Source organism: Neophocaena asiaeorientalis, unplaced genomic scaffold (assembly GCF_003031525.2).
Source record: "Neophocaena asiaeorientalis asiaeorientalis breed wild unplaced genomic scaffold, Neophocaena_asiaeorientalis_V1.1 scaffold240, whole genome shotgun sequence".
Lineage (NCBI taxonomy): Eukaryota > Metazoa > Chordata > Mammalia > Artiodactyla > Phocoenidae > Neophocaena > Neophocaena asiaeorientalis.
The window spans coordinates 738,703-759,985 of NW_020185331.1; the positions used below are offsets into that span (position 1 = coordinate 738,703).

The 21,283-nt window shown below is 35.5% G+C and overlaps 1 protein-coding gene across 4 annotated transcripts in view; it reads left to right on the forward strand.

Moving 5' to 3' along the window:
* The window catches only part of LCOR (ligand dependent nuclear receptor corepressor), a 131,613-nt gene that overhangs the window by 56,484 nt on the left and 53,846 nt on the right, over nucleotides 1-21,283 (forward strand). For all 4 annotated transcript variants that reach the window (XM_024734950.1, XM_024734947.1, XM_024734949.1 and 1 more), the window contains one exon: nucleotides 280-359. In XM_024734950.1, coding sequence (XP_024590718.1) covers nucleotides 280-359 — 80 coding nt within the window. The remainder of the gene's footprint in view (nucleotides 1-279; nucleotides 360-21,283) is intronic.

A 21,283-nucleotide genomic window follows, 5' to 3' on the forward strand; every position in this document is an offset into this window, starting at 1 on the left:
GATTTAAGCCCCAGTCTCCTCCTTTTTATTCACAGTTTTATGTGGGTTGAAGCTATATCCATTTAAGCATCTTTTTGTGTGTGGTTGATAATGCAGATATATGTGTGAATAAGGTGTATTAACTAGTGAGCAATTATTGCAAATAAGGAATTTGTCTACTACTTAGTGAGGGATGTTTTTGTTGTTAAAATAAATACTATTTTTGAAATTAGTTCTCATTTGTTTCCTGAAAAATCCTCTTTTGTAACTGTTAATTTGTTATTCCTACTATTTTTGCAGACTGTGAACCTGAAAGCATTTCCGATTGGACTTTTGATGAAAATTGTCTGTTCTGTTGCTTGAGAAGAGATAAAGTAAAGGTAACCAAGAAACTTGTGAAACTTGTCTAGTATGGTATTTTATAGTTTTTATTTTTCCAAAATTTGGTTACTTTGTTGGAGGATTTGTAGGAGTGCTGATTCCATATTTATTCATAAAGGATTTGATAGTAACTCAGTTTTGCAATTTAGACTGTTTCTAGTCTGTTGATTAGCCTATTGAGAAATCTGTATCCCATCATGCATTGTTCTATTTATTTAGTTCACTAGGCAGAATAATGAACTAGGTCTCAAACTGTTGTGTTTATTTTAAATATGAAATGTATGGTAATTCACGTAATGGGAGTCATTCGTACAGTAACATGGATCTGGATCAAGTAGTTATTAATTCATGTAGATTTATGATGGACTGTGGTTTATGCTTTAGTATGTTTCTTCATAATATATGAGCATGGATGCTGTTTGTGTTCAGTTGTAAAAATTGGCTGTACCTTTGCATTTCTGTTGTTTTATTGCTTTGTGTTAAACATAAAAAGAATTTTGGTTTAGAAACATTTCAGTTGTTGGAAACATTTATTAATAATGGTTTACTCTCTTGTGTTTCTTTTTATGGTATTTCTGTTCCCTGCTTTAAAGCTTTGGAAACATTTTTAATTCCTTCCTCTCCCCTGTATACTTCTAACTTCAAATCATTGACCAGGTTTTATCAGTTCTTCCATTCTTTTTCTTTCTATAGTCATCACCATAGTTCAGACCGTTAGCATTATTTCTGGACTGCTGAAATAACATGATTGGTCTCTTAGTTTTCTTCAGTGTGTGAAACACTGCTACATGGTTAAACCCCTCTCCTCCCTACCTCCTCCTGACCCTCACACCTCCAATGGTGTGGAAATGTTACCCTGCACTCAGTCTCCAGTGACTTTACAATTATCTTTGGGATTCATTAGCCTCATGCTCAGTGCCTCAGTACCCTCCACAGGTCAGTCCACTTCTCGTTCTAATGCTACCCCACTAGTCTTCCATGCAAAACTGGTCTGATCGTTTGTATTAAACAACATGCTTTTACCATTTGAACTACAGCATTGCATACCCGTTGTTCTTTATAGCTTGAAATTCCCCTTGCTCTTACTCTTACCTTGACTCCCCTTTCTTATTAATGGTACACCTCTGCTCTTATTGCTGTTTCCACCCTTCACACTGTTGTAGTAAATATTATACCAGGTATTTGTCAAGTAATATTCTGCCTTTTGTTGTTTATCCTTTTCTGTGTTTGAATCTTGTGTTCCTGACTACACTGTCCACCTCTGAAGATCATGAAACATGACATGCTTCTTTGTACCCCTGCATATGACCACTCTACCATTATTTGCCATTGTTGGAAAGTTGCTTTAAAATCAAAGCCAATTTAAGAGCTTCTTAACGTTCTTCTTTTGTGGCATCTTTTTCTTGCTCAAGTACATGAAAAAGTTTTTGCTGTGACTATCCAGGATGCTCTGTTTTTATTGAATTAATGAGTAAAGTGTTTTGAAATTTACTATGGTTTGAAACAGACCAGAAGATTAAGCAGCTACCAATGAAGTTAAAGTTCATCATTTTAAACTGTGTGTGTCTGTGTGTGTGTGCGTGCACACACATATGTGTTGTGACTGTCTATTGAACAAGTTATTTAATAGGCATTTTGGTAGCATAGAAGGAGCCAATGATTAATTACCTTTCTTTCAGAATTGGTTTGGGAGGAAAGCCTTTCTATGTTCAATAATTGAGTACAGTATAGTCTTGTAATATGATTGAGCTTTCCATTGCTATATGAGGATAAAATATTGCATGAATATTTTTAGAAGAAAACAGAAATAGCAACGCATGGAACCATGTAGCATTTAACCATGTAGCAGCTGTTCTTACTGTTCGTAGTTCTATAATTTTTAGTTAGTATTCTAATTAGGAAGAATATTTCCGTTTGAAAACCCACCTAGATCTGGGAAAACTGGTTTTCTCCATTAGGCATTTCACTACCTGTCTTGGGCATTTATTTTTTTCAGAGACAGCCATGTCTATGGAAAATAGGAAGAGAGAGCCTAGAATATATAACTTGTCAGGTGTATAGCTTTAGTTGTGTTAGATTTAAAGTGATTTTGTTGAAACTCTTTGCAGGCACTTGGAGCATCTTATCTGAGAAGCACTAGAATCTGGAAATTAAATGTATCCATTGGGTTGAGGCTTGGCTGACTTAAGATTCCAAAAATAGAAGAAATATGTGGAGAGAATGGTAACAGCCAAGAGGTGGCAGCATAGAGCACAATATTGGAATCTTAAGTTGGGGTTGGCATGCCGAGATGTCTAGATAATGTTTGGAAAAGCTGTTAGAAATACTGGTCTGATATTTGGGGATGAGATGGAGGTTATGCATATTTTTTAGTTAATTGGATTTTCATTGGATGCTGTTACAATGGATAAAGTAAATACATTATTTATATTTACTTTTTAAAATATCTAGGTGAAAAATGAAGTTGCATCTTTGGAAAATATAACAAGTATTCAGCTAGAAATTAGTAAAACAATTGTTCATCTACACTTCAGCAGTTAGAAAATATATTTTGTAAGGGAAAGACAACTAACATTTTTTTTGAGCATATACTGTGTCATTTACTTTTGTTTCCATTTAGTCTACACAACAATGCTATAAAGTTGGTTAAAGGCATCCCAGTTTTACAAATAAAGATATGGGAAGGGTCACAGAGACTAAGTTATGGGCAAAGTCACATAGCTGGGATTTGATCCATGTTTTTAGAATACATGCATTTTGATAACAAAACTAGAAACACGAACATGGAAAGTGATCAATTAAGAATTAAGAAGCATTTGGGATTACTCAGTTGGAAAGGGGGAGAGAGTAAGAGTGTAAATGGGCATGGGTATATTTGAAATAGCCAGTCTCAGATGTGCTAGGAGTCACTGCCTGCCTGCCTGCCTTGCTTGGCTTTTACTTCCTTTCCTTCCTTTCCTGTTTGTTAGGCATGTAGTAGACATGCTAAAATATTTACTAAATGAGGAACTAAGAAGTCAGCATGCTTAATAAAGTTGGAGAATTATAATAGTAATAGCTAACTGTTGTGAGTACTTACATGTGCCAAGAATATATACAACGTTCTCTGTGTATTATTCACTCATGAGGCTTTTTACTTTTTCTTAGCTTCTTTTTAAAATTATTTTAGACATACAAAACGGTTGCAAAAATAATAAAAAGAATTCCTCTGTACCCTTTACCCAGGTTTCCCAAATGTTAACATCGTATGTAACCATAGTACAGTTATAAAAAATCAAGAAATTAACATTGATACAGTACTATAATCTGCAAGCCTTTCAGAATTCACCAGTTACCCCAGTAATGTCATTTTTCTGGTCCAGGAGCCAATCTAGGATCACACTTTGTATTTAGTTGTCATGTCTCCGTAGTCTCCTTTAGTCTGGAATAGTTCTCAGTTTTTCTTTGCCTTTCATAACATTGACAGTTTTGAAGAATGCTGGCAATTTGATTTGTAGAATGCCCCTCAATTTAAGTTTTTCTGATGATTCCTCATGATTGAATTCAGGTTATGCATTTTTGGCAAGAACTCTACAGAATTGATGTTGTGTCATCCTTAGTGCACCATATTGGGAAGCACATGGTGATGTTTACTTTGATCACTTGGTTAAGATGGTGTCTGCCAGTTTTCTCTACTGTAAGGTTTCTGTTTTTTTCCCTTTTGTGGAAATCGTGGAGACGTACTTTGAGATTTTATAAGTATCTTTTTCTCATCATACTAGTTTCTCATCATACATTAATTTTAGCATCAATTGATGAATCTTGCCTGAAAAAATTACTAGTATGGTGTTTACCAGATGATGACTTTCTATTTGTATTATTTCTTCAATCTCTATTAGCTGGAAACCTACTGTAAGGAAGAGGTTTCCCTTCTCTATTTATGTTTTTGTTTGTTTACCCATCAATATGGACTTACATATTCTTATTTTGTTCTTTTGGTTATAATTTATTACAATCATTGTTTATTTTGTAGTTTGAATTGTTCTGGATTTGGCCATTGAGAGCCCATTCAGTTCGGCTCTTCATCTTTTTTTTTTTTAAACATGTTTCTATCATTTCTTTACTTTTTGGCACCAAAAAATATTCCACAACTTATCTTTGCTTTCCCTGTCCCAACCCTGGATTTCCACAAGGAATCCTAGTTTCTTTTATTTAGAAAATTGTATAAGAAAGCAAGGTACTAGGTATACTCATTGGTACTAGAACATCACTGCTTCTAGGCCTCGTCAGTTGTCTGAGCTAGGAAGTATGTATGTTTACTTAAATATATGTATACATACATCTGTATTTCTTTCTATATCTGTTAGAAACCGTCTTGTGAGGCTTTTATTAATTGTAGGATCGTGTTGATAGTATGAAGAGCTGATCCAATAGTAGTGAGAGAGTATTGGAGAGACGGGAAGAATTAAAAATTACTTTCATTATTTCATATCCCTAAAAATGGACTAATTCTAAGCAATGAATCAGTCTGTAGTAATGGCTGTTCTTGTACATGGATAGAGTAGAGATAGCAATTATAGAGTAAAGAGCATGGATGTTTTAGTAACTAAGGATAATGTAAGATGGGATGTTGTACAAAAATATAAAATGTTTATGCTCTTAAGTTTATTATAAGACTGTTAGTAAGTTCAGTATTTGACTAGCATATTAGGAGGATGTTTTAAGAAGGTGGGACTTGAGCTGCATTTTTGAAGAATACATAGGTCTGGATAGGCAGACACAGGAGGGGCACATCTTGGGTGGAGCAGAGCATTTATTTTTGTAAGTAACCAGCGATAAGACTAGAGTCACATTATAGATCTCTTTCAGTGCCCATCTACCCTCAGGAATCATGTAACTAGATAGATTTCATTAGTCTGTCATGTGTTTACTGTGAACATTGCATAGTTTCCTCTGTTTTGTGAGTATACACTAATTAGAAGTTTAGATATATCCTTCTAACATTTAAATTTTTATTTCTATTTTAGCACATTGAAATTTATAGTAAGAGCAGATACTAAATCTAGTTATTATTTTCTCATTGTATTCTACAGCATGTATTTGTGTTGAATTATTAGTTTGGGCATATTCAGTGCTGCTAGATAATGACTTGTCTGTCATCTTGTCCCAGAGTACCACAACTCAGTAAGTATTCATAGTACCTATTACATAAAAGGAACTGTGGAAGAAAAATGTATCAATATAGTGCCTATCTATTAAGACTGAGAAAGAAGAAACAAATATGAGAAGTTTAAGGGTTATTTACTTGTGAGACTTAAATAGATACAGGGTAGAGTTAAATGGATACCACAAATTAGTACACGATTAACTACTTGCTCAGTTAATTGTACAAATCTAAATTGCAAGACCGAACCTTGTTGTGTTTCCAGAGGCCTTTTATAGATTATTTTAAAAGATTCAGGAAAACCACTTGACACAGTGAATCAGTGCTCATCCAAGATTAAATATCAAAGAGGTTTTTTTGGGGGCGGGGGCAGTTAGTGTGTGTGTGTGTTTTGTGTTTTTTTAATATATACTCCCAATCTGTGGACTTTTCCCCCCTAAAACAAACATACAGACTTGGAGAAACCATTAATCGGAGATTAACTGTATACAGTTTTATGCGGTTAGAGTTAACCAATATACTTATCATACTGATCATTTGGCAGATTTATTGAGTGTCTGGTTCTGTGATAAACCAGAGAGTATACCAAAGAAGTAAAAAGTGGATCCCTCCTTGCTTATGGAATGTTGGTGAGACCATGGGTGGCTAATGGAATTAAAGGAGATCTAAATTAGGGAGACTTAAATCCTCCATCCTGCTTGCCCAGAGTCAGAGCTCTGATATTGAGAGTAAAATTCCCTCCTTCATTCTCATATGTAATATTTGAAAAGGTAGTAGATAACACAAGAAAATATAAGTACATAGCAGTTGAGAGGTGCAGCAGATGCCACTGGAATTTGCTTAATCAAGGAGATCAAATTCAACATGAACCTTAAAAGGATCTGTGTTTTAGAACAGTTAATTTGATAGTTATTTTTAGGATGTAATGGAGAGAAAATTAGAAGAGGTTCTTGTAATCATCCAGAAAATAAGCCTGAACTAGGGTCTTGGCTGTGCCAGATGCATAAGGAAGGGATGTATGTAGAAAATCTAGAATAAAGAATCGCTGAAACTTAATGATTACATAAATGTATAGATAAGGGAGAGTGAAGTGATACTGATGTTAGGCTTTCTAAGCCAGGTTGACTTAGCATGGTGAATTAACAGAGGTTGAGAAGTAAGACGGGGAAAGGTGTAGTGGCCAATTTTTATGGTGAGGGTAATGAGGTTATTTGCTGGAAGCAGTTTGCGATGAAAGTAAGCATTTAGTTGGAAGTGTCCAGGAGACAGTTGTGGAAATTGAGTTGAAAGAAGAGGTCGGAGCTGAATACATATTTGGAGTGTTCCTGAATACATACAGTGATTGGTTTATTTGAGCAGGTGAGATCTTTGGTGAGAGGTAAAGCGCAAAATAGTGAAAACTGAAGAAAACCTTCGTTTTAGAAAGTAAGAAGAATCAGATTGAAAGGAAGGTAGAATCATAGAATAAATGGGTTGCCCCTCTTGAATCAGACATCTTCCTGGCCCCATCCTGGGTGATAAGTAGGGAGATGGATTGTCACGTTTGTTGCTCTGATACGGACTTCTATGCCATTTCCTAAAATGGACCCTAAATGGGTTGAGGAAGTACCCCCAAACATACTCCATTGGGCTTTGAGAGAATAGCTTCTCAAGAACACTGGTTGTGGGAGCCAGACTGTAAGTCTGACAGGGTTAATGAATAAGTGAGTGGTGTGGGAGTTAAGAAACGGATAGAGACTACTAGTTTGAAAAGTTGTCAGTGTCAGGGATGATGAAGGAAACAGGACCATAGAAGGAATGGGCAGTTGGTTTAAGTAAAGATATTTTGGGGAGGAGGGGGAAACACATGATATTTATACTCTTGAAAGAAAAGAAACTGGAGGAGAGGAAGAAATTAGTTATTAAAAGGAGGGAACAGTTGAAGAAGGCAAGAACCAACAAGAAATTAGTTACTGAACGGTGATGAGAGATTCTTATTGAAGTTAGAATATAGTCAGTGTAACTGTAGGTGTTAACAGTTGGCAGGAATTCAGCGAGGCAAGAATGCCTACGTATAAGAATCCTGGCTAAAAAAAAAAAGAATCCTGGCTAATTGACTTGCTCACACTGAGGGCAAAGAACAGTGAGGAACTCTCAACTATGAAGGCAGTGTTTTAAAAAAATAACAAGGAGGAATAGGCTATAGTAACTTTATTCCTCTCACTTGAATTGCTACTTGGAGTTTTCTGCTTGTACCAGCAACAAAAAAAAGATAGTTTCAAGAAAATAAGATTGCGTTGCCCAGCATTGCATTTTTGAAACCATTTTTTGGTTATTATTTTTTTTTTCTAATTGAGGTATAATTGAAATATAATTTACTGGTTTCAGGTGTATAACATAATGGTCAGTATTTGTGTATGTTGCAAAATGATCATCACAGTAAGTCTAGTTAACATCCATCACCACACATAGTTATAGTTCTTTTTTCTTGTGATAAGAACTTTAAGATTTACTCTCTTAGCAACTTTCAAATATATAATACAGTATTTTGTTTTTTACAAATTTATTTTATTTATTTATTTTTGGCTGCGCTGGGGCTTCGTTGCTGCACGTGGGCTTTCTCTAGTTGCCGTGAGCAGGGGCTACTCTCTTCGTTGCGGTGCGTGGGCTTCTTATGGCGGTGGCTTCTCTTGTTGCGGAGCACGGGCTCTAGGCACGCGGGCTCAGTAGTTGTGGCACATGGGCTTAGTTGCTCCGCAGCATGTGGGATCTTCTCAGACCAAGGCTCGAACCTGTGTCCCCTGCATTGGCAGGAGGATTCTTAACCACTCTGCCACCAGGGACGTCCCTTTAATACAGTATTATTAATTACAATCACCATGCTGCACATTACATCCCTAAAACTTACTGATTTTGCAACTGGAAGTTTGTGCTTTTTGACTACCCTCACCCATTTTGCACCCTTCCACCACCACCAGTCTGTTCTCTATGAGTTCAGGTGTTTTGTTTTGTTTTTAGACTCCACATAAAAGTGAGATCATACAATATTTGTCTTTGTCTGACTTATTTAGTATAATGCCCTAAAGGTGTATCCATGTTGTCACAAATGGCAAGATTTCCATAAAAAGCTTACTATTATTCCAGTGTGTGTTTGTGTGTGTGTGTGTGTGTATAAATAGTTGGACTGACCACATTTTCTTTATCCATTCATATATCTACGGACACTTAGGTTACTTCCATATCTTGGCTATTGTAATTCATGCTGCAGTGAACATCTTTTTGAGTTGGTGTTTTTGTTTCCTTTGGATAAATACCCAGAAGTAGAATTGCTGGATCATATGGTAGTTCTCTTTTTTGGGGGACCACCAAACTTTTTCCACATCAGTTGCACCATTTATTTTACATTCCCACCAACAGTGCGTAAGGATTTCAGTTTATCCACATCCTTGCCAACATTTGTTACTTTTTGTTTATTTTTTATTTTTACATAGCCATCTTAATGGATGGAAGATGGTATCTCATTATGGTTTTAATTTGCATTCCCTAATAATTTGTGATGTTGAGCATCTTTTCATGTGTTTGTTGGTTGGTCGTTTATCATCTTTGGAGAAAGGTCTGTCAAGTACCTTCCCCATTTTTTTTTTTTTTTGCGGTACGCGGGCCTCTCACTGTTGTGGCCTCTTCCGTTGCGGAGCACAGGCTCCGGACGCGCAGGCTCAGCGGCCATGGCTCACAGCCCCAGCCACTCCGCGGCATGTGGGATCTTCCCGGACCGGGGCATGAACCCGTGTCCCCTGCATTAGCAGGCGGACTCTCAACCACTGCGCCACCAGGGAAGCCCCCCTTCCCCATTTTTTTTTTTTTTTGCGGTACGCGGGCCTCTCACTGTTGTGGCCTCTTCCGTTGCGGAGCACAGGCTCCGGACGCGCAGGCTCAGCGGCCATGGCTCACAGCCCCAGCCACTCCGCGGCATGTGGGATCTTCCCGGACCGGGGCATGAACCCGTGTCCCCTGCATTAGCAGGCGGACTCTCAACCACTGCGCCACCAGGGAAGCCCCCCATTTTTAAATCAAGTTTTGTTGTTGTTGAGTTGTAGGAGTTCTTTGTGAATATTCAGCCCCTATCAAATATATGATTTGCAAATATTTTCTCCCAGTTTGTAGGTTGCCTTTTCACTCTGTTGATTATGTCATTTGATAAACAGAAGCTTTTAAAATTTTGATGTAAACCAGTTCATCTGTTTTTACTTTTGCTGCCTGTTTTTTTGGTGTTATATCCAAAAACTCATTGCCAAATCCAATGTTATGAAGCTTTTCCCACTATGTTTTCTTCAGAGGGTTTTATAGTTTTAGGTCTTTATCCATTTTGAGTTTATTTTTGTATGTTATACGGTAAGGATCCAACTTTATGCTTTTTACATGTGGTTATCCAGTTTTCCCAACGCCATTGGTCTTTTCCCCCGTTGAATGGTCTTGGCACCCTTGTCAAAAATCGTTTGGCCATATATGTGAGGGTCTATTTCTGGACTCTCTATTCTATTCCATTATTCTATGTGTCTGTCTTTATGTCAGTACCATATTGGTTTTTTTAAATTTATCTTTAATTGACATAACTGGTTTATAACATTATATGTTTTATGCGTGCACATTATATTTCTACTTTATATATACACTACAGCATGCTCACCACCAAAAATCACCATACAGTTGATACCCTTTATCTCCCCCGCACCGTTCTTAGTATCCATGTGTTTGGTTTGGTTTGTTCATTATTTTGGTCTTTTGGTTTTGTTTGTTATATTCCACACATGATATTTTTCTTTCTCCATCTGACTTATTTTACTTAGCTTAGTACCCTCAGGTTTTATCCATGTTGTCACAAATGGCAAGATTTCATCTCTTTATGGCTGAATAATATTCCATTATATATATACATACATATATATATATATATACACATATACATATATATATATATATATATATATATATATATATATCACATCTTCTTTATCCATTCATTGATGTGGAGAAAAGGGAACCCTTATACACAGTTGGTGGGAATGTAAATTGGTACAGCCACTATGGAAAACAGTGTGGAGATTCCTCAAAAAAATTAAGAACAGAACTACCATATGATCCAGCTGTCCCACTTTGGGTATTTATCCACAGATTACAAAAACTAATTGGAAAAGATATATGCACTCCATGTTCATTGCAACATTATTTACAATTGCCAAGATATGTAAACAACCGAGTACCATATTGTTTTGATTACTGTAGCTTTGTAATAAGTTTTAAAATTAGAAAGTGTGGTACCTCCAACTTTTTTCTCTTTTTCAAAGTTGTTTTGGCTTTTGGAGTCCCTTGAGATTCCATATGAATATTAGAATGGATTTTTGTATTTCTGCAAAAAACACCATTGGAATTTTGATGGAGGGTACATTAAATGTGTAAATGATTTGGGGCAGTATTGACATTTTAACAATATTAAATCTTTGCCCTTTTATTTCTTAGATTTATTTTTTCTTTTAAAAGATTTCCTCAATTCCTTATTTCTGAATTTAAAATGAACAACTGTATACTTCACACTTATTTTGTCAAAAGGCACCAGCCACTGTGGTTGAAATAAAGGTACTATGAATAATTAAAAGTTTTAGCCACAGATGCTATTTTCAAGAAATCTGTAGTCTAGTGGAGGAGGTAAGAAATATTTATATATAAATAAATACAATACAGGTTATATAAAACTAGTTTTGTGAGAGCAGCATATATAAAGTGCTATAGGAGTTTAGAAAAAGGCAGGATTACCCTCAGCTAGGCTTTGTAATACTGTTACCTCCAATGTGAAGTTGGATATCCTTGTGTTTATAGTGGTCTTGGGCACCTAAGGAAACCCACAGTCATTACTGAGAGCAGATTAGAAATTCAGGAAGTCTTCTGATTGAAATTGGGTTGTGGATGATAATTGGAATAGTATAAACTTTTAATTTCCAACTAGTGGAAGGGTATAAGAAACACTTGTTATTGACTGGGGCGGCTTGCATTTGCCTTTTAATGTTTTAAAAACCATACATGTGTAATGGAAGGAAAACTATAACAGTAAGTGCTGATTATAGATACTGGTACATTAAGTATAATGGTAATAATAATCATTTGGTACTTGCACTTTAGGCTTAATTTCCAAGTACAGTAGTAACAATTATATGTACTGGTAAGAGTCATTCGTGGTAAGTTTGTTGTACATTTTTAATACCTATTTAACTCTTGGTATGTATTCAGGCTTCAAACTTTGTTGTTTTCCTATTCTTTAACCTGTTGGTCTACTTAACAAAATTGAAGGTAACATTGACATACAGTAAACATTGTATTAAGCACAACAATTCATACTTGGTTAATGTAAAAAGTAATAATTTACACGAAGTAAGAAGGTTTCTTTTTAGGTAACTGACCTTAAAGAGTATAAGCATTTAACATGGTGGAGCCATTTTCCCTAAGACTTGCTGGCATTTAAAATAATAAGACATAGGAGAGTGGTATTTAAATCAATGAGTTACATCTTGCCAGCTCTTTCTAGCTCATTGCTTGAAATGTCAGTAAGCCATGGGTAGCGGACATGACTATAGCTATAAGCCCATGTTCTACCCACATAGGCCTTTCTAACATAATTATTACAAAACCTGCACGCATACATATGCTTCTAATTCCCAGATTTTCTATACTATATGGTGTGAATTTTTAAAAAATACCATTTAAATTTGGAGAATCCCAGTACAGCGTGGGAATGGTCTTGAATTCAGACAGGAACAGCTCTAAGATGTCACCCCTTCAGTTTTGTATCATACTTCTTAAATGTAGGCCATCTTACCTTTACCAGGTGAAACTTATTTTTTCTTTTATTTCCTTTCCTGAGGTGTTATCTCTTAAAAAGAAAATCTGCAGCTATGTAAGTGACCTTCCCCATTCTTATCCCCCCCAACCCAAACTCAAAGGTGATAAACTTTAGAGTTACAAAAGAAACTTTAAGAAATGTTAATCTTTATTTTTTGTTTAAAGTTTAACTTTATTAACTGTTTATTGCCCTGAGAACTAACTACCATGCTGATATAATTTTGTTGCTTCATTTATTCAGTAATGTCCTTGCTATTTTCAGGGATCAGTAGAGCTACTTTTGTATAGTTCTTAGAGAAATTTAATAATTCTATCAGGGGTCAGAAAGCTGTGACCTATTTCCAAATCCAGCCCACAGTCTGTTTTGTAATGCCTGCAAGCTTAAAGAGGTGGTTTTGGAGGAGGAAAAAAAGATATGTTACTGTATGTGGCCTGCAAAGCCTAAAATATTTACTAATCTGGCCCTTGACAGAAAATGTTTTATTCTGTTTTGAATATCTTCATCAGGTTGTTGAGATTAAGAGAATGCTGAAAGTTATTAACTTCCATATCCTACTTACTATTCTCTTTGTTATTCTTCCTCTGTGTATCAGAGCAACAACACAAGCAAATATAATTTAATGGCAGAACAGCTAGGATTATAGAGAAGAGGGTGGGAGAGGAACAAGGGAGATTTGGCTTGTAGAAGAAAAGTAAGATTCAGCATTTGTCCAACCTACTTTTTTAAACTTTTAACTTTCAAATAATTTCACATTTATAAAAAAGTTAAAAGAATAGCACAGAAATTTTCATGTGCCAATCACCATTTAACATTTTGCCACATTTGCCTTAATTCATTCTCATTCTTTCTCTGTCATAGCTACTACATGTAACACACACACACACATTTTCCTGAACCACATGAGAATAAGTTATGGATATCATACCCTTCATACCTCTTTACTCCTAAATATTTTCATGTTTATTTCTCTGTTTCCTAAGAATAAGGATGTCCACTTACTTAACTACACAGTACAGTTACCAAAAATCAGAAAGTTACTTTGATATATATCTAATCTATGAATCTCGTTAAAATTTTACCAATTGTCCCAATTACTTTAATAGTTTTTTACCCACTCGTTTAGTCCAAAAATCCAATTTAAGATCACTCATTGAATTTGATTTTCACTACTGTTCAGGCTCCTTTGAACTAGATGGTTCCTCAGCCTTTTATTTCTTAGTGACATTTACATTTTTGAAGAGTGCACGTCATTCATTTTGTAGAATGTCTCTCAATTTAGGTTTTCAGATTGTTACTTCATGATTAAATTCAGGTCATGATCTTTTAGCAAGAATATTAAGTAAGTGATGTATTCTTGTCAGTTTAGTAGGTGATGTTAACCTTGGCAAGGTTGATGTCCACTGGGTTTGTCCACTGATATGTTACTATTTTTGCCCTTGTGATTAATAAGTAATTTGTACACAGATAAGTTGAGACAATGTATTTTTTTCCTCGTCAAACTTTCATCATTTCAGTTTTAGTATTGATGGTAGTTTCTTGCTGGAATAAGTTATTTTTCCAATTATTTGAAAATAGTGATCTTTCTAACTCCGTTATTTCTTTCACATTGTTTAGTTGGCTTTACACTGTGAGGAAAAGCTTTCTCTTTCCCTCTATTTGTTTGGAGTCAAGATTCTTATTCTATTCAATAGGTTATCACCTAGTGTCCGAGATCTGGTTAGTGGGAACCCCTTCAAGTTAACCTATGTCATTTTTGACATGTCCCCATCATTTTTTGAACCCTTTCTTACTTTCTGGTACAGGATATTTTGGGTTCATTTTGGGTCTTTTCTGTGTTCCAGTACTGGATTCCATTTTCGTAGGGAGAATCTGGTTCCTTTGGTGAGGAACTGTTAACGTATACACCTATTTTTTGTCCAATCTACATACAACTTCATTAACAAAGACCAGATGTTGGGCAATAATCAGCCTCCTTATCTTCATTTATATCTAAGGATAAAGCAAAAAAAATCAAAATGCCAGCAATTCATGGCCACTGACATACCTATTCAGAATACTATGCAAAAAAGTGGATGGCAAGTAAAAGATACTGTTTTTTAACCTAAAAGTATGCTTGCTTGAGGAGAAAGATATTCACATGAGTTTTTGAAAATGTGTCACATTTCTTTGTGACTCTGAAAATGTAAGTAAAAATCATTTCTTTGATTTCAGATGGTTAGTTCAGGAGTCACAATTCAGTGATATATTCAGTATCTAGCATCTTTAATACCCTAAACCTATTTTTAATTATTTTTATTGAGGTAATATTTATACACAATAAAATAAATCCATTTTAGAGTACAGATTAATGGATTTTGGTAATTGTATACAGTTGATAACTGCCAGCACAGTCAAGGTACAGGACAGTTTCCTCACCTTAAAACGTTTTCTCATGCCCCTTTGTAATCAATCCCTTTATTGGACCTACAGACCCAGGCAATCACTGTAGTTTTCTTTCTAGAATTTTCTATAATAGGAATTATAGATATGTAGTCTTTCGGTTTTGACTTCTTTCACTTAGCACAATTTTAAAATATTCATTCCTGATTTTGTATATGATGTTTTGTTCCTTTTTGTTGCTGAGTAGGTCTCTGTAGCGTGGATATGCCACTATTTGTTTATCCATTCATTTTTTTAATAGACTTTGAATTGTTTCCAGATGTTGACTGTTAGGCTTATTCACATAGTCTTTGGGCATATATTTTCATTTCTCTGGGATAAATACCTAGAATTGGAATTACTAGGTAGTATTGTAATTGTATATTTAACCCTATGAAATACTATCATACGTTTTACCAAAGTGACTGAAACGTTTTGCATTTCTATCAGCAATGTACTGGGAGTTCCAACGTTCCACATTTTGACAACATTTTTAAACTTTAGCCATTCTGGTTGGTCTGTAGTAGTATCTCATTGTGATTTTAATTTTCATTTCCCTGATGACTAGTGATGTTGAGCATCTTTCTCTATACATACCCATGTGAAACACTGTAAAACCTTTAGCTGTTTTAAAAAAAATTATATTCTGTCTAAAACCCCTTGTCAGTCTTTTCTCTTAAAATTCATGGTTTTTTGTCCTGTTGAAGAAATCTTTGCCTAATCCAATATCAAACACAGGAAAATTGCATATTTTCTTCTGGAAGTTTAGTAATGTTAACTCTTATATTTTGATTTATGATCCATTTCTAGTTAATTTTTGTATATGGTTTGTGAGTTAAGTGTTGAGGCTTATTATATTCTGTAAGATAATCCAGTTCTAGCACCACTTGTTGAAAAGAGCTCCTCTCCCCCTCCAAATTGAATTACTTTGGCATCTTTAAGTCAGTTGATCATATACATGTAGGTGTGTTTCTGAACTCTGTCCTGTGCCATTAAACTGTATGTCTATCCTTACATAAATACCACAGTGTCTTGATTGCTATATCTTTATATCTTGAAATCAAGTAGTATGAATCCCCTAACTTTGCATTCTTTTTCAGACTTGCTTTGCTAATCTAGATCCTTGACCTTTTATATAAATTTTTAAATTAGCTTATTCTTTAAAAAAAAAAAAAGCCCTTTAGAATTTTGATTAGGATTGCACTGAATCTATAGATCGGTTTGGAGAGAACTGTCACATAAACAACATTGAGCCTTCCAGTTTATGATCATGGTTTATCTCCTCTTTATTCACATCATCTCTAATTTCTCTTAACTTTGTAGTGTCATTTCCCTTCAGCCTGAAGAATTTTCTTCAGCATTTCTAGTAGTACAGAGAGATAGTACTTTAAGTTGTTGAGAAAAGTTGTAAACTTATTTGGAAGCATCTTTTGGATGTTTGTTTCTTTGCCATTCCCCAAAAAGTAGTAAAAGATAAAAGAATATATTACATGGATTATGTAGTTTGAGATAACCAAAAGCTTAAGAAAGAATTGGAGGTCTTTTCTGTTTGAAGATCTCAGCCCATTCAGTATATCTTTTTTCTGCTTTGGGTGATGAGTCATTAGACCACAAAGTGTTGACGGCTCGCTGCAGCTCCCTTTTCCTCTACCTCTCCCTACTAGTCTCACAGCTCCCTTAAAAGGATGTTGGAAAATTGACATAAACTGGTGAGGCTACCAGAGAACATAGCAACTGGAGACAGACGGCCTACACTTTCCCCTGAAAGCCGTATACAGAATTAAGTTTTAAGTTTTACATGCACATATGCACACATTCTTCATTTTGCCAGCGCTAGCAGTTAGAAAATAAACATTCTTTTCATGACAGTAAAAATGTAAAATAATAAATATGTGGGAACTATATGAAGAAACAACAGAATTTTGAGATTCATTAATTTTTAAAATAAATGTAAAGCAGTTCCTAAAAGAGAAGACTGAATATTTTTAAGGATGTTACTTCTTCCTGAATTACTTTCTAAATATAATCCTATTCAGATCAAAACATGTCTTCTTTGGAGAGCTGGTGGTGGTGGGAACAGAATTGACTGAGTGATTTTAAATGCAGTCTGAAAGAATAAAGCTAGAATAACCAGGACATTTTGGAAAATATAAATAACAAGTGGGGTTTGCCTTCCCAAATACAAAGACTTTATAAATGTAATAATTTTTAAAGTATGATACCGATGATGCTTTTTTTCAGTTCCTTATTAAGGAGAGAGCATTTAAAAAACATAACGACTACTCCCTACCCCAGAGGTACAGAATCAAAAGCTCTGGGAGTATGTTCTAGGCATGTATGCTTTTAAGAAGCCCACAGTAGATTCTGATATGACAGAATCACCTCTGGCTATGAACCAACCAGTCTAGGTAGACCAATTCCTGAATCGTGAAGGAAGCAACTCATAGGTGATATAAATTCCAGTTCTGATCTCAAGCTTTATTCCTATTTAGTTCTGGGCCAAGAACTTGTTTAATAAATAGGGATAATAAATGCAAAGAACAGTGGCCTTTTATTTACAGAAGAGTATGTCACATCATTTTGTTGTTTTTTGCCACACCATACATAATGATTCTTTTTAGAATTCATGTATGAGGGAGGGGAAATGACATGAATTGTTTTAACTTCCTATCTCCTGACTATTGTATTAGCTTTTTTAGCTCTGTGTCATAGGAACTGTTTTGTCCTTGTTGACTAATTTTGGTGTACTTAAGTACAGTGAGGGAGGATGAGCTACATTTTGTTTATGCACCATTGCTATAAATTTTTAACTTGGTGGCCAGATGCACTTGAAAAGAGTATATGGTTTTGTGGTATATTTTTCATCTTTGGTCATTATTTGGTTAGGATTATTTTAATCAAAACAACTATTTAACTTGTGAAATTATTTTAAAATAATTATTTAAACTCAGGGAATAATTATCTTAAGGGCATACAGTAAATGGAGAATCATTTGTTCAAAAAAAAAAATCTAGTAAATCTCAGTAAGAACAAGAGTCAGTGACATTTGAGTCATGACCCACTTCCCTGAGCTCAGTTTGAGGGACGCTGTACTCTGAACCGGAGGGGTAGACTGTGGGCCTCTTTTATACACTCTAGATTCTTGTTGCAGAAGCCTTCATGCAGGCAGGCGAAGTCAAAAGACCTGTAGGGACCCCCTTCCCTCACTCAGCCTTTACTGTGAGTGGAAGTCTACTCTAGGCACAGCAGGCTGAGAATAGTAGGCCCCAGTTGCTGGGCCAGGCCTCATTCATAACGCAGAAGTTCCATCCAGGAGGGGCAAGTCATCCGGCACCCCCACTCATAGAGCACAGATGTCACTCTGAGAGAATTGGGTCACTGTCGCAGCCCCCAGTTCCTGTGCAGAGTGGCACAAAGGTTCTTCCTAAGGGAGAGGCAGGCCTTAAAAACAGATAACTCTGTAGCTCTCCCAAGGAGACTGACTTTATTTGGAGCAGAGCTTGCGAAAAGATGTTGAAAATAATGAAGATCTTTGTGGTGAACAGTTAAAAGGAGGCTGGTAGCTCCATGATACTAATAGCAACAAGTGAAATAGCAGATAAGTTAGACGTTTAAAAGAGAGAACCAGGAAAAAGAGGAAGTGCCCTCCTGGAGTTGGAGCAAGCCTCAAATGCTGGCAACACCCTGCCCCTGCAATGAGGCTCCACTTTTGTTGGATCAGACTGAATGCAATTTATGCCCCAGGGTGTGGTAAAAACAGTAGAACAGTTAGTAGAGACTAACAGCTGGGTTTGTGACACCGCTATAGGCAGATCAACCAGAATGTTATAAAGGAGAGACCCAAGAAAAAAAACTGCCAAAGAGCTAAATTCATAGTTATTCCTGGTGGACAGAGAGACTGTGCATGCTCAAGATAGCATCCTCTGAGAAGTGCAGTCAGAGGCTGCACACTGCTGGGGAACTAGAGATAAAGAAGGACATTTTCTAATGAGAAAAGGGTCAGTCTATAACTATAAATGTATTGTCTTCTAACAACAGAGCCCCAAAATGCATGAAGCAAAATGCTACAGAATTGAAGGGGGGAATAGACAATTCAACAATAATAGTTGGACACATCAGTAGCCCACTTTCAGTAATGAATAGAGCATCTAGGCAGAAGATCAACAAAGATGGAAGACTTGAACAACACTATGAATCAACTAAACTTAGCAGACATCTATAGAACACTCCGCCCAATAAGAGCAAAATATTCATTCTTCTCAAGTGCACATGAAACACTTTCCAGGAGAGACCATGTGCTGGGACATAAAAAATAAATAAATTTTAAAGAATTGCAATTATACAAAGTATGTTTTCCAATCACAGTGGAATGAAATTAGAAATCAGTTACAGAGGAAATGTGAGGAATTCACAAATACGTGGAAATCAAACAGAGCATTTCTAAATAACCAATAGATCAAAGAAGAAATCACAAAGGAAATTAGAAAATAGTTTGAGATGGATAAAAACAAAACCAAAACATACCAAAACTTAGGAGATATAGCTAGCAGTGCTTAAAAGGTAATTTATAGCTACAAATGCCTACATTAAATGAAAAAGATCTCAAATCAATACCCTCACTGTCCGCCTTGGGTCTAGAAAAAGAAGAGCAAACTAAATCATAAATAAGCAGAAATAAAGACATGAGTAGAGCAGAAATAAATGAAATAGTAAAATAAAGAATATCATCAAACCAAAAGTTGGTTCTATGAAAAGATCAATAAAATTGATAAATCTTTAGTGCTGAGCAAGATAAAAAGAAGATTCAAATTAGTAAATTACAAGCAATATAGGAGAGACCACTACTAACCTTACAACAATAAACAACAATAAACAATAAAAGATTATAAGGGGAATACTGTTGATAATATGTATGCAAAATATTAGATAATTTAGATGAAATCAGTGTAAATGCCTAGAAAGACACAAACTACCGAAACTGACTTGAGGAGAAACAGAAAATCTGATCAGACGTATGTTGCAGGTTGAATTGTGTCCCCCCAAAAAGATAATGTTGAAGTTCTAACGCCTGGTATCTGTGAACATGACCTTACTTGGAAATGGGGTCTTTGCAGATGTAATAAAGTCAAGATGGAGTCATACCGGATTCAAGTGGGCCCTAAATCCAATAACTGGTATCCTTATAAGGAGAGAGAGTTGGAAACACAGACACACACAACAGAGAAGAAGGGCATGTAAAGATGGAGGAAAAAATTGGTGTTATGCTGTCACAAGCCAGGAAACACCAAGGACTGCTGGAAACCAGCAGAAGCTAGGAAGAGGCAAGGAAGGACTCTTCCCAGAACCTTCAGAAGGAGCCTAGACTTCGAGACTCCAGAGCTTCGAGAGAGTACAGTTTGTGATAATATAGTAGTCCTAGGAAATTAATACGACCTAGAACAAGTAGAGATTGAATTAGCCATTTTAAAACTTTCAAAAAAGAAAAGCCTATGGCTAGATGTCTTCACTGGTGATTTCTACCAGATATTTTTAAAAGAATTAATACCATTTCTTCACAAACTTGTCTAAGATAAAGAAGGAAGATTTCCCCATTCTTTGAAACCAGTATTATTTGAAAATCAAAACCAGGCAAAGACACAAAAAAACAGAACTACAGACCAATATCACTAGTCCATAAAACTACACACCAGTATCACCACCAAAAATCCTTAACACAGTATTAGCATACCAAATCCAGCAACATATAAAAGCTATTATACACCATTATTAAGTGAGATTTATCTCAGGAATGCAAGGTTGGTTCAACACCCCAAAATCAATTAATGTAATGCAATGTATTAATAGAATAAGTGGCAGGAATCACATGATCATCTCTATAGATGCCTCCCCAAAAAGCACTTGGCCAAATCCAGCACCTTTTCATCATGAAAACGCCCAACAAACTAGAATAGCAGGGAACTTCCTCTACTTGACCTACGAAACTACACAGCTAACATGGTACTTAATAATAAAAGACCGACAGTTTCCCCCTAAAATCAGGAACAGGACAAGGACGTCTACTCTCATCATTTCTCTATTTGGCGTTTTACAAGAGGTTCTATCTTTGGAAGTTAAGCAATAAAAAGAAACCAAAGTTATCCAGATTGTAAAAGAAATAGTAAAAGTATCTGTATTTGCAGATGACATGATACTCTGTATAGAAAATCCTAAGAAATCTACAAAACACTATTAGATTAATAAGCAAGTTCAGTAGAGTAGCAGAATACAGCATTTTAAAAAAAGTTTTATTTCTATACATTAGCAATGAACAATTAAAACAAGAAATTAAGAAAATTCCATTTACAATAGCTTTAAAAAATAAAATATTAGGAATAAATGTAACAAAAAGTGGAAGACCCATATACTGTAAATGACAAAACACTGTTGAAAGAAATTAAAGAAGATCTAAATTAATGGAAAGACATCCCGTGTTCATGGATTGGAAGTCTCAA